The 24,375-nt window shown below is 51.7% G+C and overlaps 1 protein-coding gene across 5 annotated transcripts in view; it reads right to left on the reverse strand.

Annotated features, from left to right (window-relative positions):
• Positions 1–24,375, reverse strand: part of Sh3pxd2a (SH3 and PX domains 2A) — a 210,116-nt gene that overhangs the window by 66,616 nt on the left and 119,125 nt on the right. For all 5 annotated transcript variants that reach the window (XM_031390612.1, XM_031390609.1, XM_031390611.1 and 2 more), the window contains one exon: positions 18,436–18,464. In XM_031390612.1, coding sequence (XP_031246472.1) covers positions 18,436–18,464 — 29 coding nt within the window. The remainder of the gene's footprint in view (positions 1–18,435; positions 18,465–24,375) is intronic.

Raw genomic sequence — 24,375 nt, forward strand, 5'->3', positions numbered from 1 at the left:
CCTGGTCTACAGAGTGAGTTCCAGGATAGCCAGGGCTACACAGTGAAACCCTGTCTTGAAAAACAAAAACAAAACAAAACAAAACAAAAAAAATGAGGCAAGGCATCTGGGGCAGAGATGAGGGGGGAGGAGCAAAGGCCTGGGCCTTGTGCTCACATTGCCATTTACATTGGCTGACATGGGACATTTAGCAATCAGATCTTCTTTTCCTCCAGTAATACAGTAGTGAAAAGGCCCAACACGCCACATCTTCAGAGCCTTTTCACACCCTCATGACCTGTGAAAGCTCAGAGGCAGGAATTAGGGACACGATGGGAAATAGGTAACGGCAGAAACTGTGGGGTGAGAAGACAGTGTAGAGACAGGATCCTCCTCTCATCCATGATGTCCATGTTCTTGCCACAACTGTTCCTGCTGGCCAGCAATGCCAGCAAGAATCTATGCCCAGAGAAAAATCCCATCTCTAGGTGTGGCCAGACCCTGGGTCTGGTGCACACCTGAGAGGCTGACCCTGGCTCCTGTCAAGTCTGAGTGATGAAGAGGAAGAAGCCAAGAATGTCAGGCAGGTATCCATGAACTTCTAGAAGCTCCCACAAGGTCTGGCTAGTCTAGATGAGGAGAGAACTCCCCTTCCCCCCAAGCTCCACACACCCCAAGTCTGCAGGATGCTTCTCTGAAGGAAACCCAGTTCCACATTCCAAATTAATAAACCTGGAGAAGGCTGCGGGCTGGGTGGAGGAACGAGAGAGGGCTGCCAGTTGCCCAAACTTCGAAGGATGACAGTGAGCCAAAGGCTCGGGGGACCAGGGTGGGCCAGCCTTTACCAGTTTTCACAACTCAAAGATTCCACCAGGCCCCAATGGAATGAAAAGTCTCTGTTCTCCCCGGCCCTTCCCTTCTCCTGGATCTCAGGAGAGGCCTCTCCCTCTTTGGGAATTCTATTGTTCATACCCGTTCAGCTGCATCCTAATCTTCCCCCCCTTCCCCTGCTACAGTTCAACTTTGCGCAGGGCCAATTTTTTAAGTTTCTTAGACTCCACGTGCTTCTTTCCCTTTTTGACTAGGCCACCAGGAAACCTGGCCACCACTTTCAGCCTGTAGGTGCCAGCTCTGAACTTAAGGGTGGCAGTAGCAGTAACTGTTTTCATGAATAGGACACGTCCCTGTCACCCCCACTGTCAACCATTTTGTTCCAACAGCCCCACAGGGTTGATGGCTACCCTGGGGAACAGGAGCTGGCACGACAGCTCTTGGCCTTCTTCCTCCCTTCTGCACATGCCTGCCTGTCCCTCTGCTGTTGAGCAGAGGCAGCTACGTGGCCATGGCCTCTTTGGCCTCCTGAACCTTGAACTAAAATATAAACCCTTTCTTCCTGCTTTGTTTCGTTTTCCAGGATAGGACCGTTTTTCTGTGTAAAAGCTCTGGCTATCCTGGAACTTGCTTTGTAGACCAGACTAGTCTCAAACTCACAGAGATCCCCCTGCCTCCACCCCAACCCCCATGCTGGGACTAAAGCACCAACCACTATACCTGGCTAAAGCCCTTTCTTTACGAATGACCCAGTCTTGAAACAGAGGAGATGGCTCAGTTGGCATTGGCAGAGTGTTTGCTTAGTGTGTATGAAGCCCCAGATTCAAACCCCAGCACCATATAAACCCAGGCGTGGTGGCCCTTCCCAGGAATTCCAGCCCTTGAGAGGCAGAGGGAGGAGGGTCAAGGTCAGCCTCAGCTACACAGCAATTTTGAGGCCACTCTGGGCTCCGTGAGACCTTGTCTCAGGCATCCTGTTCCTACAACAGGACATGACCTAAGATGGTTTATAAACTGTTTCTCAGATGGGCAGCCCTGGGCATAAGCAGGAGCCACAGGCCCTCATGCAAACCCACAGAGGAAAGAACCCATGGATCTTGGAAGAGTGCGGGGTTATTGCCACCACAGAAGGGCGCCGCTGCATGGCCGGCATCCTCTTCTCAGCCTCTCAGGTAGGGCTGGCTTCCTAGAGGTGTGCCCTGTGTAGCCTTTTGGGATCCTGTACATTGACACAAGGGCTTCCCTCGGACTAGCTTAATGCTGTAGTGGGATTGAAATCATCCATCATTTATGAACAAGAGGTTCTCTGTTTTCACGTTTTAAATTATGTAGCTGGTTTTACCCAAGCCCTAAGTGGCTGGGCTATAGGTGTCCAAGCCAAGTGGGTGGGGGTGCTTAAGGAGTTTAGTAGGGCTGAGTTACCACTGGGGACTTGAAGGGCAGGGCAATCATAAGTGCCTCCAATCCCCTCTCTCTGCTACATCTTTGGCTTCCTGGCCTTATGCAGTCCAGAAGACCACATGGGAGCGAGAGAGGGAGAGGGAGAGGGAGAGGGAGAGGGAGAGGGAGAGGGAGAGGGAGAGGGACAGGGACAGGGACAGGGAGGGCTACTTGCTTAAGACTCAGGTAGATTACAGCACTCCACGCTCAACTTGAGGGAGGTGGGACAAGGAACAAGGTGCCGAACATTTAACATACATTTGCTTGCTTAATCCTAACAATAATTGATCTATCTGCCTTCTGCAGAGGAGGAAACTGAGGCTCAGGGGAGTTAAGGCCCTTTTCCAAGGCCCCACAGCAAGGAAGAGATGGGTCAAAGTTGAGCCCAAGCAAGCAGGCCAGGAACTGGGAACAAAGGGGCCCTACTGGAGACATCATTTTCTGGTCTTCCCCTCTAGCCTTATTTATTTCTGCTGTGCTCCTCTCTGTAAAAGCAACCCCGTTCCCACATTTTGCCTGCAGCTACAAAGGTCTTCTTTCCCCAGAGTCTTGCCTTTCCCAGAATCCAGGGTACACTAGGGACAGCCCAACCTAGGGTAGGAATGTACTGAACCCTGAAGCCTGAGCTGCTCAAGGAAACCAGTCTGATTGTCTGCTCAGGTGGAGAAATGGGGGCGATCCACAGCGTCTACGGGACAAGAAAAGGACGCCTTACCAAGCCAGGACCACATGAGTCCAGCTTAGTGGATTCAAGGAAAGCGACTACTGGAACCTCTCAGCTGTCGCTGGGAGGGGCTTCAGCACACTGCAGAGACCAGAAGCGTTTAAAGACAGGTGGCCACATTGGGAGATGTGTGGGCTGACAGAGGAACACTTAGTGGGGAAGTGGGGGCTGAGCATCTGCTCCCGGCAGGCAGCTGCAGCTTGACCCCCACAGCCCCTTGGGTGTGGCCTCCCCCTCAGCTCTCAGGTCCTTACCTTTCCCAGAGCTCTGCTGTTTGTGTGCAGCAGAGGAGAGATTAAACTCAAGTCTGAGAATCGCAGCATCCCAGTCCCTCCCTCCACCGGGTGGTCTGCTTTGGTGGTACACCCCACTCCCTGAGAGGTCTTGCTGAGGCTATCCACCCACATCCCTGAGCATCCCCCAGGCTAGGGCACTGTGGGTGCTCACACACATAGAGGCAGCACAGAAATGGGCCAGCGACTTCAGTAAGTCAGCCATCCAGCCACTTCAGGCCTACAGTCCTGTATCCACCCCCCTCTTGGCTACCCCTTCAGGAGTCAAAAGGGAGGAGGGGAAGGGCTGTAGGGAGGAGTCAAGGGCAGTACACCCAGGACGGACATTCCCATCCAGGACAATGTGGAGTAGAACATCCCGTCTCTCACTCTGGACTCTGGCTATCAGATCATCAAAGAATCAACTGCCAGCTGTTTAGTGAGCACGGTCCACATGCACTGCTGGGCCCTCCTGCTGATCCAGCTCTGCAGGATGTCCTCGGCACAGAAGGACATACACACAGCACATCCACAGTGCATACCCCAGTGAGTGATCCTGTCTGCTCCAGAACCCCCTGGCTTGAGGCAGCTTGGTACCCTTGGCTACCTGCTTGATCCTGTCCAGGCCACCTCTACAGGGTGTCCTACTCTCAGCTTAGCTCACTGAGGTAGCCTGGGAGAGATTAATCAGGGAGTGTCCCAAAGACCTCATGGTAGCAGGGCTTGGCTCTGAGAAGGCTCACAAGCTGCAGAGGCCAGGTAAGGGCTCTTATCTGAACTGAAGTTGGGGATACCCATTTTTTTAACCCAGTATTTTTTTTATTGCTTATTTGGAAATTTCCCATAATGCACCCCAATCACATGACCACACTTACTTTCCAGTCCTCCCAGGTCCACGCCTCCACCCTTGTGACTTCCCAAAAACAAAAGAAAAAGAAAAAAAGAGGGGAAAAAGTACAATGTGTACTGCCCATTTATTCACTGGAACATGGTCAAACTCCCAGCAGCCAGCCCCTTAAAGACAACTGGGTTCTTCGCCACCCATGCCAGAAGGTACCAACTGTGAAGAGCTCCATTTCAGCATCCCTATCACAATTTAGTTCTCTTCAATGGCTTCCTGTCTAGACCTATTTTTTTGGAGGGGGTGCTAGGGTGGAGGGAGAAGAGGTTGTCACAGAAGCCGTCAATGGAGGGTGAGACACAGGGCTAGCAGCAGAACACCCATTTTTTTAAAGGTTGGTCTATCTCACCCATCTTTACCCTATACTGTTCACTGTTTCAACCATCTCCAGAACACCTGATAGGACTATAATCTTCGCAAATGTTTGGCACATAATAGGTGTTAAATAAAAACATGCTAAGCTAGGCTAGATACATATCCCAGTGTTAGAACACTTGCCTAGAATATCCAAAGGCCCTGGGGTTCCAATCTTAGCGCACACACACTCAAAGTGTTGTGTGTCTCCAGTTAGCCCTGAATCTCCTTTTTGTCTTAACCCTGACTACGATTCCACCACACTGGAAACACTCAAGTATTCAGTTAAACCTCAGTGGATGAAAAGGAGCAGGAGGCTTCTTGGGTCTTCACTCCACTGGTTTCATGGGAACCCAAGTTCATTTGATGCCTGTGGCCCTGATCTTAATCTAGCCCAGGGATTATCAACCTATAGGTCAAGAGCCCCTTTGGGAGTGGGTCACATATCAGATATTTATATTACAGTTCATAATAGTAGCAAATTGAAGTTATGAATTAGCAATGAAAATAATGTTATGGCTGGGGGGGTCACCACAACATGAGGAACTGTATTAAAGGGTCACAGCATCGGGAAGGTTGAGAACCACTGACCTAATCCAAACTTGCCCTCCTGAGCCACGTGCAGGCCTTCTGAGGCTAGGGAAAGCCCTTGACCTTCCTGGGCACCAAAGTAGAGAGACAAGCCCTCAGGCCCAGCAGAATATCCCAGAAGACTCCATGGCAAAACCTTCCAAGGGCTCAAAGCAACAACAACAACAACAACAACAACAAAACACCCATAACCGATGATATGACCTTGTGGCAAGATGGATGTTCCCGGAAACAGGAGTCTATGAAGGTGCAACATACTTATCTACCATGACTGGTGGATGCCAGGTTCAGTCAATCCCCTCCCACTCCACGGTGTCTGCTAGAAGCCCTGACTTGGCCCGCCCCTGATCTGCAAGGGTATAGACAGGTCCCCTGAGCGTACGTGCGTGCATGCGTGCAGTTAAGACGCATGCACGCATCACTGCTGGGGAAATCCCCACAGCTGGCTCTCACGTGACAAAGCTTCGTCCAGAAAGCAGTGGCTGAGTTGCCTGCAGGACAGGGAGGGCTGGGGCTGGAGTTAACCCTTCCATACCACAGCGCAGGCAGAGCTTCCTGCCAGGGAGAATGGCGTGAAGTCAAGGTCACAGATTCTCCCAATTATTGTGCTCCTCGCCAACTGGGGGCAGATTACTTCTCAGAGCCCTGCCCAGGCTTCTCTGTGCTAGCACAAGGCTGTTCTCTGTCCTGTTAGTGTAGTCCCTCATCAACTCCGAGAAGTTCTGCTTCCTGGAGACTTGTCCCCAGAGGAGGCCACAGGCAGAGCCCTAGGGAGCATGTCCTGAAGCCAGATGCCGAGGTGGGGTCCCGTGGCTAGGAATTCAGTTAGAATTCTTGCGCTCCTTTCATGGGTGAGAACAAATGCCTCTGAGAGACTGCTCCAAGGTCCTCTAACCAGAAGGCTGGAGGGGGGCCCCTGGAGCAAATTTTCTTCTGACCAGGCACACTGTTTCTGCGAGTCAGTGGTAATCTGCACAAGTCTCTGAAACAGTACTTCAGGGCAGGTACTTGGAGATATGGAGAAGTCAGATGCCAGTTTAGTTTCTGTTTCCTTACTGAGACACCATGTAGCCCAGGCTCGCCTCAAACTCACAACCCATCTATCTCAGTCTCCTAAGTAATAGGATTTTTTTTTTAATAGCCTTATCTCTGAAGTTTACTTATCTCTGAAACAGTATCTCAATGTAACCCAGACTACCCTGAAACTCCCTATGTAGCCGAGCATGGCCTTGAACTCCAGATCCTCAAATGTACAAATTCATGGCCAGTGTGTTGACAAGTTTTTATAGCAACGTGACATGAGTTCGGGTCATCTGGGAGTCTTAATCAAGAAAATATTGCAGGGCGGTGGTGGCGCACACCTCTAATCCCAGCACTTGGGAGGCAGAGGCAGGCGGATTTCTGAGTTCAAGGCCAGCCTGGTCTACAGAGTGAGTTCCAGGACAGCCAGGGCTACACAGAAAAACCCTGTCTCGAAAAACCAAAAAAAAAAAAAAAAAAAAAAAAAAAAGAAAATATTTGATAGATGATTGATGTGCGAGGTTCCAGGCCACTGTGGGTGGCACTAATCCCTACACAGTAGTCCTGGATAGTACAGGAAAGCAGGCTGGCTGTGCATGAGCAGCAAGCCAGTAAGCAGTGTTCCCATGCTCTCTGCTTCAGTTTCTGCCTCAGGTTCCTGCTCTCTCTCCTAGATGGAGTATGGCCTGGGAAATGAAAGATGAGATAAACCTTTTCCTCCCCAAGTTGCTTTTTGACATGGTGTTGTATCAGCAACATCACCAGACAGCTTTGCTAGGCTATGTCTCAAAACACAAAATAAAGTTTAAAAAAAAAAAAAAAAGGTAGGGGGTATATAGCTCAGTGGTAGACAACTTGCTTAGCATGCATGAGGTGGTTCTGATGAAATCGGTCCCCCATAAACTCATATGTTTGAATGCTTGATTCCTAGTTGATAGAATTGTTTGGGAGAGATTAGGAGATGTGGCCTTGTTGGAGGAGATGTCAGTGGAGACAGGGTCAGGTCTCAATAGCCTCCTACCATCACCAGGCTCTCTGGCTCCATCAAGATGTGAGTTGTCATCTGGTGGCTCCAGCCACCATGCCTATGGTCCACCATCATGGACTCTAATCCTATGGAAACAGAACCATAAGCCCAATTAAACTCTAGCTGCTATACATTGCCTTAGAGCAGTGTCTGCCATAGGTATTTGTGTCACAGCAATAAAAAAGTGACACACCCTGCACAATAAACATAAATGAATAATAAAAAAAAAGAAACAAAAAAAACCCCTTAGTAAATTAGCGCCTCCTTGGCAGATCTGTGCCTGGATTGCTACGCCGCACCCATCTGTGGTATTTGTGCTGTTGTGTTTATTGACAGACACCCTGGTTGGCTTATTCTCTCATTCAACTGGGGGTCCTGGAAGACAAAGACACCTCAAGTTCATCTTGCTATCCCTGGGGCTGGGACCATGTACCCTGGCACATAGTAGGTTCTCAGTTGCTTAGCAAACACATCTATAAAACAGCCATGGCCAGGGCCCAAGAGGCCATGGCGGGAAGGTGCAGGCCAGCACTTTCTTGGAAACTTGCCTCCTATCCATTCAGCCTTCACAGATCTTGTGTGTCTCTCAGACCAGCACTGCTGTGCACAGGGCCACTGGCCTTACACAGAGGCAGCACAGGTCACAGGAGTGTGGGGATGGATTCTGAAATCAGAACCCTGGCATCAAATGCAAATGATGACCTAGGAGCATGTCCCTCCCCTCCCCGGCAGATCCTTACATATATGTGTAAGGTCTTCCTCAGGCCTTTGACAAAGGCAGTCTTTTTTGTTTTTGTTTTTTGTTTTTTCGAGGCAGGGTTTCTCTGTGTAGCCCTGGCTGTCCTGGAACTCACTCTGTAGACCAGGCTGGCCTTGAACTAGAAATCTGCCTGCCTCTGCCTCCCAAGACAAAGGCAGTCTTAGTCTGGCCTATGTCTCTGGCTTGTCAAATCTGCTTCACAAGGACTTTAATCCTCCTTCAGGAATGGTTCTATGTTCTCTTAGACCCTGTTTAACACTCCAGGATCTGGAGTGAGCAGGGGAGACCCCAGAGAGGAAGGAAAAGCTGCCCCCAAGACACAGACATGCCTCCTAAGGCACCACACACACAGCCAGAAGCAGAGGCAAGGAAGCCATGACAGGGAGCCAATGTTCCTCTGATCCGGGAGCGTGAAGGGGTCCCGACACAGCCCCGCTACTTTAGACCCTTCCTAACGTTAACTCGGTCCTCCCTTATGCCAGCTGCTTGGGTCACACGGTGACAAGAAGATCCGAGGGGGCAAAGAAAGAGTCAGGGAAAGGCATGCTTTTCCTGCAAACTTCTAAATTTCCTGAAACTTTGGAAAAACTCTTCGCCTTCACATTTCGAAACTGACCAATTATAAAAAGGCTAGGAGCCAACCAAGTTCCACACGGCACATTTCTGTTTCTAAACTGAGTAACTTTAGATCAGAAAAAGGTGCAGATGCAACGAGCAAGGCGCGTTTCCCTCAAGTTCTTGTTTTTCCGTTGGCTTCATCATTACTGGAAATGTTGCCCCAATGTCACATGCCTACAAACCAGAAATCTGAAGTGAGCAACAAGTGGCTTTCTGGCTGAGGTCCATGGTGGGAAGCATTTCTTTGCTGGACCACAGCTTGGGCGTCTCTTTCTCCAGGACCACAGTCTTATGGCAGAGTCTCACCACTGTCTCCTGATGAGGCCAGACGGGGCCCTTAGGTGACTGATCTCCAAGGCCCCAACCTTAGGCTAATGTTTCAGGGGTAGTAGGCTTACAACAGCTCCTTGCAGTTACCTCCAATTGCAAGTATCTTCAAAGAGCCGGTCCAGGCTCACGGGCAAGCCAGGGACATTCTTCCTGCTACCTTCACTGTCTATGAAGCCTGAAAGTGACCATCAGTCTACACCCAGAATGAAAGCCTTGTTTGATTTAGGAATTCTTAGGCAGTATAGTATTGGCTTACACAGGAAGTGGAGGTAGGAGGATCAGGAGTTCAAAGCTAGCCTCCATCATGAAGAGACATTAATGCCAGCTCAGACTACAGGAGACCTCCCTCAAAATGAAACAAAACAATCCTTGGGAGCCCATGGGGCCTGGGCAGGGCCTGGAAAATCTGCATTTAAGTGAGCAGGCTCAGAATTCTGACTGCCCGTTGCTCAGGCTGCTCTCTTCCAGCCCAGCTTCCTACTCTCTTAAACAGGAGAGAGCTGGTAACCAGAGGCTCCTCAACAAGCAGACATTGGGCCTCAAGGCTACCTCGACTTCTCTCCTGAGATCCCAGGATCTGGGGAGGACTCCTCCCTCCTGCCCAGCACCGTGCATCCAGGCCCGCTGTGCAGTGGGTGCTGCCTTGGCCGGGAGTTGGGGCAAGCACCCACATATCCGCAATCACGGGGCATGTGAGCAGCACTGGCAGTCTATCAGACTGCCACGAGAGCGGCTGGCCGTGAAACTCAATCAATCAGTGACAGTTCCAATTAGATGGCTTTGTATTTTCTGGGGTGATACGAGGCTGAGAAGCTGGTGCCACGAAGAGTCACACTGTTTATAAAAACACAACCCTGGGTGAGATGCGCCAGAAACTGATGTTGCGGTAACAAGACATGCTCACAAGGGACAGGCCAAACAAAGGAGGGCGCCAGGGGGATTTTGGTCATGTTCACAAAACAGCTTGGGTCTCCACTGTGGGTGAGAGGTTTATGTGGACAAGGAAGCCCTGGAAATTGCTTTGGTGGTGGGAAGCCTACATTCGCCAAGGCTTCCTCTCCAGCCCCATCGCTCATGCCTCCCCCTCTCCCACCCTGCCTCCTCTCCTGCCATCAAGGATTCCTCTCCCTCCTAACTTGTCATCTGTCTCAATCCCACGTCCTCAGGTCATGCCTGTCACTTCTAGCAGGGCACAGCTCACACCCTGAAGCTCATGCCAGCTTCAGAGGGCCTTTCTCCAGCCTCCCCTCCACGGGTGACAGCTCTCCTACTCTTGCTGGTCTGCCTACACGAATCTCTGAAGGTGGGCTGGGCGCTCTGTGGGAGCTTCACAGATGCAGAAGCCAGCACTCTACAGGGAAAAGCAGACCCGCAAAGCCTCGCGGCCTGCTGGCTTGGCTACACTGTAGCCTTCCTCACATCTCACTGGGCTCCACTACCCCGCCGAGTCAGCAGGAAACCATGTTCTGTCAAACCTTCCCCGTGGGCAAGTGGCCACTCTTAGCTACCTCAACTACAAAAGAAGAATGGGGGCTGACAAGACAGGTCAGCGGGGGAAAGTGCTTGCCACCAAGGCTGCCGACCCGAGTCCCATTCCTGAGACAGTGGAAGGGGAAAACTGACTTCCATAAATTATGCTCTGACCTTCACATACGTGTCGTGGTCAGCCTGGTCTACAGAGTTTCAGAACAGCTAGGACTACACAGAGAAACCCTGTCTAGAAAAAAACAAAACAAAACAAAACAAACAAACAAAAAAAGTTGGGCTTAGCTTTTCTGGATAGATAGCTTTTTATAGTAGCTAGTACTTATGGGTAAGTCTTTTTTTTTCCCTACTTTTTTTTTTTTTTTTGGTTTTTGAGACAGGGTTTCTCTGTATAGCCCTGGCTGTCCCAGAACTCACTCTGTAGACCAGGCTGGCCTCGAACTCAGAAATCCACCTGCCTCTGCCTCCCAAGTGCTGGGATTAAAGGCATGAGCCACCACCGCCTGGATTTATCTACTTTCAAGTATTTTGTAACAGTTTATAAAATTAAAAAATTTAATTTAATAAAAATTAAAAAATATAGAAAAATTTAAATATTAAAAAATTAAAGAACAATTAAAAATAAATGAACAAAAAACCCAAAAACAAACAAAAAAGCAACAAACCCGCCCAGCCTCATAGCCAGGACCAGGCTAGAGCACAGGGCTTGGGAATTGGCTCGGCAGTTAAGCCCCTTGCTCTTAAAGAGGACTTGCGTTCAATTGTCAGCAGTCACACCCAGCAGCTCACAGCCACTTGAAACTACAGTTCCAAGGATCTCCTGCACACCTCTGGCCTCTTCAGGCACCAATACAAACTCAGTGCCCATCCTGGATTGGGGGTGCGGGGGGAGCCTACACCAGCACCCTCTCCTAGAGGAGCATGGGTATATCCCTGCGGCCTCCTGCATCCCATTTCACAGATGAAACTAAGGCACACAGAAGCTAAGGACTTACTTAGGAACATATAGTTGGCAGAACTGTGGCACAAAGCAGGTATCCTGGTCAGAATGTACATTCCTCTGAGACTCAAAAAGTGGAAATAAACACTGTGATTGAATCATTTTACTCCCGGGTTAAAGGTAAGGTCAACTCTCCTCCTCCCTTCAGAGTCTATAATAACCAATAAATAAACAAAAATTTGCCAACAGCAAAGCCGACGAAAGGCCGCGCTGAGGTGTGTCAGATGCCAAACCCTAAACTCTCTACTCCAACAACAACAGAACCACATCAGCCTTGATCTCATTAACTGGGCCCAGTAAGACCATTTAATGATCCCGGGGATGGAAGGCAGGCTGAGCTCACAGCTTTTCTAAGAATAAACAGGACTTCATCAGAAACATCAACACTTGCCCAAGAAAACAATCTCGCAACACTCTTGAGCAACCTCGTTTGCATTTAAACTGGAGCTCACAGAGTTCTGGTGGGAAGGAGCGCCAGACCCCTCCGCCTGGCATAGGGCACACAGAGAAGCCGCGATCCCAGAGGCTCTATGGGCCACTGCGCCCCCTCGTGGTGACTCTCAGAACTCCTCAAGCATCTTTCTTGGGAGCCATGGGATCTTGAACAGAAGCCCCCGCGGAGGGGCTCCTTTGCCCTCTTAGGACTCTTAGCGGAATGCCTGCCCACCATGGGCAGCTACCACAGCCACTTCTGGCTTTTCTGGCTGCTGGCTGGCAAAAGGCCCTCAAAATGTACGGTTCACCCTGTCCCTCCCGAGAGCGCTTCTGCCATTGCTACTTAAACAGGTGTGAGGCTCAGCAGACCGACCAGCTGCGGAGGCCAGCCAGCTCCCACACACGCAGCCATTTTCACGACGCATATTTGTGGTGGTGGCTAAATCCCGTCCTTAGTGGATGTTAAGTAAATGGAATTGTCCAGCACTGGGGCGGTGGTGAGGGAGACCCAGAGCCCAGAAGCTGTGAAGCTGTAGGACAGACCCGAGGCTCCCTGAAGACCCGCATGTGTGGACAGCAGTTCGAGGCTGTGCTTGGGGTCTGTTTTCTTCAGGCCTACCCTATGGGTTCAAGCTGGGCTAGACAGCCCTGCTGCTGTGTAGACTGTTCCTTACAATAGCTCTCAAAAACCCTGCTTCCTTCTCTCCCTCCGAGGTTCAGGCTGGCCTTGAACTCAGCCTGTTGAGTGCCAGGATTACATCATGCCCTTACAATAAACCTCTTACTGCTTGCTGCTGCTCCAGTTTCTCCAGTTGAACATGTGAACTCCAGGTGAAGGACTGTCTCCAAGATCAGGTGACTGAAACCCCGAGGACTTTTGAGACAGGAGACTCAAGTATGTCGGTCGGTTTTTGTCTGCTCGACACAAATCCGAGTCATACGGAAAGAAAAAGTAACCTCAATTGAGAAGATGCCTTTACCGGACTGAGGCATTTTTCCGATTAACAGTTGACCTGCACGGTGCCACCTCTGAGCAGGTATAAACCACAAGCCGGGAGAGCCACGGAGAGCGAGCAAGCCAGCAAGCAGCATCCCTCCATGGCCTCTGCTTCAGTTCCTGCCTGGAGTTCCTCCTGACAGTGACTGTGAGCGGGTAAAGCCACATAAACCCTTTCCTCAACGAGATGCATTTTATCTAGAATGTCTTATCACAGCCATATAAAGCAAACCAGGTGATCAAGCAGCTTGATGGACACTCTCTGGCTCCCAGACTTTTTCGCAAAGCCCAGACAGAATCATCAAATCCACCTAGGGTTGCCACCATCTCATCTCTTCCCCTTCTATGGAGCTCCAGTCACCAGCCAGAAAACCAATCTGAATCACATCACTCTGTGCCCTTCACTTAACTCAGAAAAAGTCAACATCCTGTGTAGTCCTGCAGTCTACGCTGTAACCCCCCACACACCTCCTCCCCTCCTCTATACCCCACCCTGCCCCGCCCCTGCTCCCCTCTCATCCTCTTCCCCGCCATAGTCCTGCTTGCTCCAGCTGGCGTGCTCTAGCAGGCCCTGGGCCCTCGTTTGTGCCGTGCACAGCCATGTTCCTCCATCACTCCCCTCTGTCACACGGCACCTTTCATAGGACAGCTCGGCACTGCGAACTTCCAAACGGCAGGCATATTTCTGTAACACCAACATGAGTACAGTGCCTGAATACAGCTGGAGCTCAGTAAGGTCATATAACTGATTTCCAAACAAGCCATGATTAGTCTTGCCTGCTCAGATTTCTGACTGCTCTCTCTGCTCCCAAGTCAGAAAAGTTCCTTCTATGCACAGTGTCCCCCAAGCCCGGATGAGAGGCCACCTCTGCTGACTCTCACTGCGTGATCATCACTCACCCACCGAGCGGAGCTTGTATGGCGCATGCCCTACAGCTGAGGTTTCATGGTGGTGGGAAATAGGCAGTAAGCAAGAACGTGTACAAAGCAACTAACTAGAGTGTCAGCAACAGGGAAGGAGCAGAGATTTGAGAGGGTGAGGCTGGGGTGGCTCCTCGGAGACAATTAACAGCAAAGAGCGAGCCAGCCCCGGGGCGGAAGAAGATTCCAGGTCGAGGGAACAGCAAGTACAAAGGCCGCCAAAGGAACGAGCGTGACATCTAGAGGGCAGAGGATGACCGTGCGGTTGAACAGGTTCGACCTGGTGGGAATATGTGTAGGGGCAGAGCCCGGGTCAGAAAGGCAGCGGGGGTCAATTATGCTGGGCTCTGAAGCCAGAAAAGGGAGTTGTGGAAGTCCCCCGGGGGATTTCTGCAGGTTTGGAATGCACCTTAAGAGTGCCCTCTAGCGGTGCTGCGGGGAATGGCAACGGCCGGAGTAAAGGTGGAAGCCCTGGGGGCTTCTGGGGAAGCTGAGGGATGGAGGGTGACAGTGGGCACAGGCAGCAGTGAGGGGATCGGGAGGTCCAGCTGATAGGCAGAAGGAAGGCAGGGCCCAAAGACGGCTTCTAGCTGTTAGGCAGCCGGTACTGGGTCCTGGCAAGGAAAGAGTTAGAAAGAAAAAGGAGAGAAGCAGAAAAAGTTCAGGCCACCCCACCCCCACCCCCGTCAAATGTCACCGGTCCTGCCCCCTCCGCCAGGCTGTATGCCACGTGACACGTTTTTCCTCTGCTCTGCCTAAGCCTAGCTTCCCATTCTTTTTTTTTTTTTGGGGGGGGGGGGTGTCACAGGGTCGGGTCAACCTACAGAAACGGCTCTCGCCTCAAAGGAGTTAGTTCATCCCAGAGCCCGACATGAGGAACCACAGCCTAAGAACGAAGATTCATGTTTCCCCCAAATAACGAGTTCCAAAGCGGCAGCAATCTTGTTTATAGAAACGGGAGCAAAGAAAGTCATAAAGTGATATCCTTTCAGATGCATCAGGTGCATCGGGGAGGCAGGCTGCAGCTGCATGGGGAGATGGGGTGGGGTGGAGGCTCTGCCGTAGGCTGCAGAAAGCACCCGACACTATTCCTAACCCTTTGGTTGGCGGAAACCAGGATCCTGTTCATATATCACAAATGATTTACCAATGGTTCCAAAAATGTTATGTCACATACAAAAGGGGCCAATAAGCAGCTATGGGTGAAGCTAAAGATGAATCAAGATAATTAGGCACTGGACTTGCACCATCCCAACTCTCTACACCATTGACGTTCTCATCAGCCAGTCAATCAGCCTTAGCCGCCATAGCTTCTTTCTAGGACTTCCAGAACTAGTTCAGAGTCTCATGTAACCAAGGCTGGCTGTTTTACGGCCAAGGATGCCTTTGAACTTCTGATTCTTCTGCCTAGAGTTCCTGAGTGGCCAGGCTGCAGGCACAGATCACCAGACGGGGTTTAATGAGTCCTAAAGATTAAACCCAAGGGTTAAACCTCATGTATGCCAAATAAGCACTCTGACTTGAGCCCTGCTTTAGAAGTTCTGAGCTCCAGCAGGGCACATGTACCTGAGCACGAGAGAGGAAACCGGGACTGTATGGCCAGACTGCTTCTAGAAAAGTTTCTCCGGTCCCATCATTGGCAAGGGTCTTCTGTGAAGGAGCCAAGCTCTGGAAGTAGGCCGGAAAGCAGACTGGACACAGACAACACCGACCCCCACCCCCACCCCCAATGTGAGCGAGCCTCGGCAACTTGCGAGCCTCGACAGCAGCTTCATCATGCAGTGGGAGTGAGCCTAGGTGGCTTCACCGTGCAGTGGAAGCGAGCCTCGACAGCAGCTTCACTGTGCACTGGGAGCGAGCCTAGGCGGCTTCAACGTTGAGCCTCGGCGGCTTCACCATGCAGTGGGAGTGAGCCTGGGCAGCTTCACCGTGCAGTGAGAGCGAGCCTGGGTGGCTTCACCATGCAGTGGGAGCGAGCCCTAAACCTAGACTCGGATTCTGCGTGTGCTCATGTCGGTGGTTTCTCCTTGCAGTGTGGCAGAGCAGAACATGAGGAAACACGGGAAGAACATGTGAAGTTCTGGGCACAGTGTGCTCGCTGGGCAACAGGACCTAGCACTTCAGGAATGCCTTCTCTGCGACAGAGAATGATCTAGCTACACTGAGACACTAACCCAGCTAGTCTTCATTACTGCCATGGAGGGGTGTGCTACGTTCTCCAGAGAAACAGGCCAACATGATGTGCACATCAAGAAAAAAAAAGGGATTTATTTTAGAAATTGGCTCACGTGACTGTGGAGACTTGGTGAGCAGAGAGTCTGATGAGGGAGCAGGCAGGAGCCTGGGAACGAGCTGCAGTCAAGTCCAAAGGCAAGCTATGGCAGAGCTCCTTGTTGGCGTGTGTGTGTGTGTGTGTGTGTGTGTGTGTGTGTGTGTGTGTGTGTGTTCGTGCTTTCCATTAAGGGCTTCACTTGATTGGATAAGGCCCACCCATTTTAGAGAGGGTAATTGAATTTATTCAGGGTTCACCAGACTTAAATGTTAATTTCATTAAACAACATCTTATAGAAACATACAAATTAAGGCCTGACTAAACATCTGGTCTACCTAAGGATGTAGGAAGATAGCTATCTATAGAGGAAAACTTAACTGCCACAAAGTGGATGCAAATATCCCTAATTTCTAAGAGACAGAATAGCCACCGAGAGGGAGAGCATCTCCCAAGAGTCGCAGGGGAAGAGCCTGGCTCTGCATGCCTGCTGCCTGGCTCCAGCCTGGCACTTTAACCACGACCTAAGTGCCCATTACCATAAGCATACCAATGCAAATTCAATTTCCTCATCTGTCTTTTTCCTGGATGGAGGTGGAAGGCAGTGAAAGTGAGGAGGCATCCTGGGGAGGGTATGGGAGAGGAGCAGGACTCGACCTTAAACGGGCGGACCACAAAAACAATGGGAAACCACCACTACTACAGTATTTTATATAGTACTATATAATATAAATACATATGCTATATATAGTGCGATATATTACTACATGCTATAGTTTTATTATGGGCTAATTACACGAGGCAAGTATTATCATCATTATTGGCTTTGTTTTTGTTTTGTTTTTTTGAGACAGGGTTTCTCTGTGTAGCCCTGGCTGTCCTGGAACTCACTCTGTAGACCACCCTGGCCTCGAACTCAGAACTCTGCCTGCCTCTGCCTCCCAAGTGCTGGGATTAAAGGCGTGCACCACCACCGCCCAGCTCCCCCTCCCCCCATCATTATTGTTTTAAACACAATGAGGAAACTTTAAGAAGCCAAGCAGGACCTGGGGTTCATAGTGCACTAGACTTGAACTTCAGACAATTGTCGTGGTCATCAGAGCCCAGGTTTGCCCCTCCAGCCTAGTTCTCTTGGCTGGAAGTATTGATGACAAAACTTTTTAAGCTCCCCACTCTCCTTTTCACAAAAAGAGATGCCCTTCTGCTTCAGGGCATAGCTGAGATTCCCTGGCACAGCTGTCAGACATGTAGACACACACATCTCACCCTACAACTAAGCATATAAACATGCTTGAACAGGCTTCAGCCAATACATGGAGGACACTTGGCCTATGCATGCAAAGGTGATACAGGTACTGCCCAGTCATCAGCAGGACCACCCACGTCCACACAACCCAACACTGTTCCTCCCAATAAGCTGGTGAGCGAGCATTTGTACACCCAGCACATCCAACCCTCTATTTACAAGGACACAGAATACAATTACTTCAATTCCCACCCACCACGGGCAGCACACAAGCCTCTACTTGGTCCACAGACACCCCCCCACACACACCCTGGCCCCCGGCATTGAGACATAGGGGCCTTGAACGTGAGCTATTTGGACTCCCTAAGAGTCAGACTCTTCAAAAGACTGTCCATGGCGCCCCACCATACAGAAAACACACATGCCAACATAGCTTGCTGTCTGCCCAAGCCCTGCACCCCAGCACTCATCCCACGAATTTTAAAAGATCGCCCTCCCCCAAGTAACTACACCCCGCCCACACCCAGGCGTGTGCCATTTGGGAGAGCCTCCTGCACCCAGAAAGACTCTTCTAACCCTCTAGGGACAGCCTCACCGTCAGAGGATAACTTCGCTCTTGCTCTTGGGGAGGGCCTATACCTACTGAGGACTGGGGACCCCCCCTCCCACGTCTCTTCCAGCCACGCGGCTGCAGCAGACACCCCCCCCCCTACACACACACACACACACAACCCCGAGCGCAAGCTCAGAGCTGGGGGAGGGTTCAGGTCCGAGGTTTGGTGCAACAAACCTAAGTCTCTCAAGAGCGACCCCTTCTCAGTTCCCTCTCACTTTCCCACGCAAGACCCTGCATATCCACAAACTCTTCCACCGCAGCGCGAAGGACGCACGGGAAAGCCACAGCAGTATCCAGCAGGGGCTTCTGCAGCCGGGGTGCAGGATCCCGCTGAAGATGCAGCGGTGGTTCCACCCTTCCGGAGACACCCCCTACCCCATGCACCCCGACTCCCATCTGGGAGCCAGAGGGACTAAGGAGGAGAATGAAGGTGTGAGTGGCAGAGAACTGAGAGGGCAAGGGTCAGGGAGGGGGCAATGGATGCATCCCCCAGCATACAGGACCACGGTGCCAGCAGGCCAAGCAGACATTCCCCCTCCCCCGAAAGTCCTGCGCAGGATCAGAGGGACGCGTGCAGGCAGCTGGGAGGTGAGAGAGAAAAGCGCCGAGACTCCCTTACCTGATTTCCTCTTGGAACTGCCATAGTCTCTGAAAAAGAAACAACAACAGATAGACATGGTTAGGACTGGCAGGGGCTCGGGGCTGCAGCTGTTGGGGCGCCCACCGGCCGGCTGCGCCGCTCCCGGTGCCTCTCCGCTCATGTGATGCCGCGGCCGAGCGAGCGGTGCGCTCCGCAGTTGCACGCACTGCGCGCAGCGATACCCGTCCGCCCGCCCCGGCAGCCCGGCCTCCCCGCCGGCGTGATCAGCCTTCTCGCCCCGCCCTGCCTCTCCGCCGCTCCGCACCGGGACCGCGCCCCAGCCTGCCCAAAAGGCTCGCCTTTCCCTAATCCTCACTAGATCCTGTCAGAGACCTAACAGAAGGTTCAAGTGCACTTGCTAAACAGGGAAACTGAGGCTAACAGAGGGTGGAATGCTCCCAATACTTTGCGTTGCTAGCCCAGTGGCAGGCTCACTCTCCTACAATTAGTTTGTAAGACCCTTTGATTCAGTGGTGCCTTGTCCCATGTCCCCAAGGCCCCCCACCCAAAGGCGTGCTAGCTGCTTTGAACCACTCCATCTTTTGGGACTGGCACAAGTGATGGGCAAACATCCTGCAGGAACAATATTTAGCACTTGTAGTTCTTTTCTTTTAAAGGCTAAGGCTGCCACTGGGCATTCCGCTCTATGGAGCACAATGTAGGGGTACCTAGGAAGCGGAGAGTGGTAGGAATGGAGAATGAGGTCCTAGCGTGAGCACTGGGTTTGAATCATGTCATTTAAAATAACTGTTGGTAACCTTAGGCATATAGCCCCTCCCATCCCCCCATCTGCCCTGAATGGACAGCTTGGAGTCTGTCCACTCGGCCCTCCAAGGCTCCCGTAGACCTAGACTCAGTATCAGGCAGAGGCAGACTCCCCAAAGCTGGTTGCATCAGCTTTGTTCTGCACCCCCATCCCCTTGACCTCCCTGCCTCCAGTCTCTAGTATTGTTAAAATCTGAATTCTGCTAATGTCCAGGAAACAGCATTGGAGCCAGCCTGGGACTTATCTGGAGATAAGAGGAATTGCCTTCCTGGTCCCTGAAGACCAAAGAAAATGCCACTTGCTACCCATTTTTGGCCAAGCAAATTAGCTAGCTGAGACCCTGGAGGAGGGTCTCATTGGAGAAGGGCCGGCAGGCAGGCAGCCCATAGGAAGAGACTCTCAACCAAGAGAGTCATTGTCTACACACTCAGGGTTGCAGGCACTGCCCCACTCCATCTCCCAACGTCTGGCAGGGCCTGGGAAGCTGCACTTCTTGTTTGGTATTGAAACAAAATCTCACTATGTAGCCCAGGCTGGCCTCTGCCTCCCGGACGTGACGACAGGCATGTGCCTCTCCTCCTCTTGCCCAGTTTGAGAGCTGCACTTTACAGATAAGGCTCACTCACTGCCTGGCGTCACCCAGAGTGAGGAAGGGCTTGAGGTTCCTAAGTCCCCAGGAAGTATCCGATCTGGAAGGCCTTTGGGGCAGAGGTTGCATTGTGCTGCCTCCTAAAAGAATTAGGGAGGGGGGAGAGCCAGACTTGGTGGCACAAGTTTGTTTCCTATCACTCAGAAGAGGGAGGGGGTCTGACACCCCCCCTTCTCTTGCACAAAAAAAGAAGTCATCAGAAAGCAGGAAGCCTCGATGGAGAAAATGCATCCTTAAGGTCAAGCTGCTTTGGGAAGGGGGGGGGGAGATAACGTTTAAAATGTAAATAAACAAAATAAGCAATAAAAAAAAAATCAAGCTGTGGGTGAGCCTGTAGGGCACATTCTTAACTAGTGATTGATGGGGGAGGGGTCCAGCCCATTGTGGGTGGAGCCATCCCTGGGCTGGTGGTCCTGAGTTCTACAAGAAAGCAGGCTGAGCAAGCCAGTAAGCAGCACCCGTCCATGGCCTCTGCATCAGCTCCTGCCTGTGGGTTCCTGCCCTGCTCGAGTTCCTGTCCCCGACTTTCTCCAGTGATGAAAGGTGCTGTGGAAGTGTGAGCCAGATAAACCCTTTCCACCCCAATTTGTACATGGTGTTTCATCACAGCAATAGTACCCCAACTAGGACACTTGCTGAAGCAGAAGACAGAAGGCAAAAGCTGTGCCCCAGGTTGCTTGGCAGTGCCCCCTTCATGTTCCAATGTAGGGAGAATTCCCAGCAAGGAAAGAGTTAAGTGGTTGTCTCCCACCCAGAGGGGGAATTCCTTTTCCAGTTCTTCCACTGGGGCTGGCCAAGGGGAAGAGCAGGCTGGCAATTCAGAGCCACCATGTTCCCAAAGGGGTTGCTGAGTACTGGGACTCCACAATCCACTGGCCATTCCCAAGGCAGCCAGTGGCCAAGCAGGAGTGGCCCCTCACTTCAAGGCTACCTTGTCCCTGCTGAAGACTGCCTGAGGTTATCTTTGAATTGCTTAGCAGCCCAGTTGAGAGGCAGGCAAGCTGTCTCCATGGAATGAGGGCGGGGGATGGGGGGGGCAAAGAGGAATGAGGTATAAGTCACACACGCCTTGCATGACTTTGTATCCAGCACCACATTGGTGAATCTCGGGCGGGCTGACCATTCAATAGAATCATCTAGAAAGCTGGGTGGAGCCACCCAACCCTGCTGGTTGCCCCCTTAGTACTCTAGGGCTGGGCCAAGGTTGCATAAGCAACCCAGCCACCCCTTCAGAATATTTGTACAAAGTAGAAGCAATGTGTTCAAATTACCAGACCAAATCTCTAGCCTTGTCCTCTGATCAGAGTCTACGGCCCTCCTCCAGGGTCCCTGGGTCTCCCTCCCTGGAGACACTATGCGGTTTTTCTTTCTGGGAAGAAGAACAAGGATTATAGATACTTCCTTGTCCCAAATCAGGCAACTAGTGAGTGGGTGTGGTTGGGTTGGGCCCCAAACTGGGAACCCTGGTTTAGCTCCAAGGCTACACACAAGCCCTACCCTGTGCTGGAACAGAAGGCAGCCCCCTGGGGCTGACAAACAGGTGGGTCTTGGCAGTGGGGGCAGCCAGGTCATAACTAAGTGGTAGGGTGGGAGTTAGAAGAATCCATCAGGTATCTGCCCCCAGCCCAGGGAAGGCACGGCCCTCGCAGGAAATCGCGAGGGTGTCTCCTGTAGGGCACCTTTCCGCCAAGCCATTCTGTATTTTTAGCTGTTGGGTATGCTGAGAAGCAGTTTAGGTATCTGGACTCCCCCGTCCCTCACATACCAGGCAGGGCAGGAAGAGGCACGGCTCTCCCACCTCAGGCACACCCACCTCACTGCCCTGCAGTCAGTTCTGGCCTGACAGGACAGCGGGCACCCTCTGTTGGGGTCCAACTCCCCAACAAGTCAAGTTCCCACTTGACCCTATTGCAGTCTTAAGTTGGTGATGGTAGCTGCTGCCCGACTATGCTCCACTCCTTGGAAGTCACAGTCCAGCTCACCTCTGACCTCCTGCTGAATCACCAAGTCCCAGGGAGCCACAGGAGGACTCAGAGGAGGGAGGGCAGCATCTCCCTTCCGTGATGCCAGGAGCTAATGTAATTGGAAAGGACTCCCAGGCGCTGTCAGGCTGCTCAGCCTTTTAGCTGGCCAGGGGTGACTAAGAAAGACAACAGGCACCAACTGTGCTAAGAAAATTGGAACGTGGGACTTCTGGGGAACCAACTAGGCAAACTGGGACTGGTGGTTTCCGGTGGTCCACAGGTTGGACTGTAAGAGAAAAAGCTACAATCCCCCTACAGCTCTCATCTGTGCCTGCAGAAGGAGAGGTACGCTTCATCTCTGGGCCCTTCCCGGGGAGATGCAATGGAGTTCGCGCGAGACCACAGCCTCTCGTTCCAAGCCTGGCTGCTTGATGTGCTGGTGAACTCGAACCCTTCTCCATCCACAGGATAAGGACAGTCACAGAGCCAACAACACCCAGGAGGATGGGGGTACAGTGTTGTACAAGACTGTTAAGCGCTGTCACAGAAGCCAAACAGCAGCCGTCTTGGGAGGTTAAGCTTCGACTGTCTGCATCCCTCATACAAGGGTGGGCAGGCAGGGTCATGAGACCCTCTCCTGAGTATCCAGCTGCTCCGTATCTCCTGCTGTATGCTCCTCTGCCCTAAGTGCACACAGCCTGGGGGAGGGGCTTGAGTGTATAGGCCCAGGAGGACTAGGGGAAGGAACTCCATCTATGAGTTTAAGGAGAGCTATCATCTCTGCTGGGTAAAAATGTCCTGGTGTGGCCTTTTGAGGGGGAGCACCCACACTCCAGAAAGTAACCCCCCAACCTATGCTTCGCAAGGAATCCCAATAAAATGCACTGGTTCCCCAGAGTGAACACTGGCGGAATTGTGCCTTGGCTTGTCACCTGACCCTTAGGGGCAGGCTGTACAGGGCCGTCTTCCCCTGGGGGGTAATTTAAGCAGCCAGTGTTCTGGAAAAGGAATGGCCTTGTGATAGTGTTAACTGTCAACCTGACAGACTCACGTAGGAGGCCAGCCTCCAGGCACATCTTTAAGCTGCTCTCCAGATGGCAAAGATTCCTTTAAACTTGGGATGCTTAGCTCAGGGAGATGGCTCAGTAGGCAAAGGGGCTTGCTGCCAAGCCTGACGAACCAAGTTCAAGACCAGGGACCCATATAGCAGAAGGAGAAAAATGGCTACCAAAAGTTGTCCTGAGTTTGTATACATGCTACAGACACATTCTCATTCATTCATTCTCTTTCTTTCTTTCTTTCTTTCTTTCTTTCTTTCTTTCTTTCTTCCTTCCTTCCTTTCTTTCTCTCTCTTTTTCTCTTTCTCTTTCTCTCTTTCTCAAACCCCACCACCACATTAAAATGTAATAAATAAACCAGGCAATGGTGCACGCCTTTAATCCTAGCACTTAGGAGGCAGAGGCAGGTGGATCTCTATAAATTCGAGGCCAGCCTGCTCTACAGAGTGAGTTCCAGGACAGCCAGGGTGTAGCTTCGGCTGCATGTAGCTTCGGCTTCTCCTTCCGATTCCTGTTTCATTTCTCTGGGTGAGGCCTGTGCTCTCCCCTTTTCCCTGGCATTCTCACAAAGAATCCAGTGAAGAGGGAGAGGCCGGAGTAGTGGGATGGGGGAAGGATTTGCCTTTGTGTGTTAGCCACGGCTTCTGCGCCTCCCTCTTCTAATGGCTCCTTCGATCACCAAGTTAATGCAGGCACGCACATCTGTGAGGGATTTCTTGGCCAGACTTTGGAGAGACTATCTTGATTCAGTTAATGGAGGTAGAAGGACCCAGCCAGTAGAGGCTGCACCAGCCAGTAGAGGCTGCACCATTCTGTGGACTGGGGTCCCCGGAGTGAATAAAAGGAGATTGTGTGTGTGTGTGGGGGGGGTATTTTATCACAGCCTGACAAAGAGTGAAGCATTTCCCCTCCCTATACCACACTCCTGGAGGTCGCTAGCACTGGGTCTTCAGTGCCGAGAGGCAAGTGGAGCTGGGGTTAATTCACTTTACGGATGGAGAGGCTGAGGTCTTAAGGCAGCAAGTAGCTTGTCCAGGACCCAGAGGTTAGACTGACAGTCCTGACCCACAATGCTCTAGTGGGACCGCACCAGGGCCTAGTAAGAACCGGACTATAAAAAGAGGACACAGCACCAGGAGGCTCTTGTTGGGAAGGGGAGCTGGTCACCCCGTCCATAGAGGTCACCAGAGAGAGGGAGAGAGGGAGAGATGGAGAGAGGGAGAGAGGGAGAGAAGGAGAGAGGGAGAGAGGGAGAGACAGAGGGAGAGGGAGAAGGAGAGGGGGAGAGAAGGAGAGAGGGAGAGAGGGAGAGACAGAGGGAGAGAGGGAAAGACAGAGGGAGAGGGAGAGGGAGAAGGAGAGGGGGAGAGAAGGAGAGAGGGAGAGAAGGAGAGAGGGAGAGAGAGACAGAGAGAGAGAGAGAGAGGGGAGAAAGAGAGGGAGAGAGAGGAGAGGGGGAGAGAAGGAGAGGGAGAGGGAGAG

This window comes from Mastomys coucha, unplaced genomic scaffold (genome assembly GCF_008632895.1).
Source record: "Mastomys coucha isolate ucsf_1 unplaced genomic scaffold, UCSF_Mcou_1 pScaffold21, whole genome shotgun sequence".
In the NCBI taxonomy this organism is placed as follows: Eukaryota; Metazoa; Chordata; class Mammalia; order Rodentia; family Muridae; genus Mastomys; species Mastomys coucha.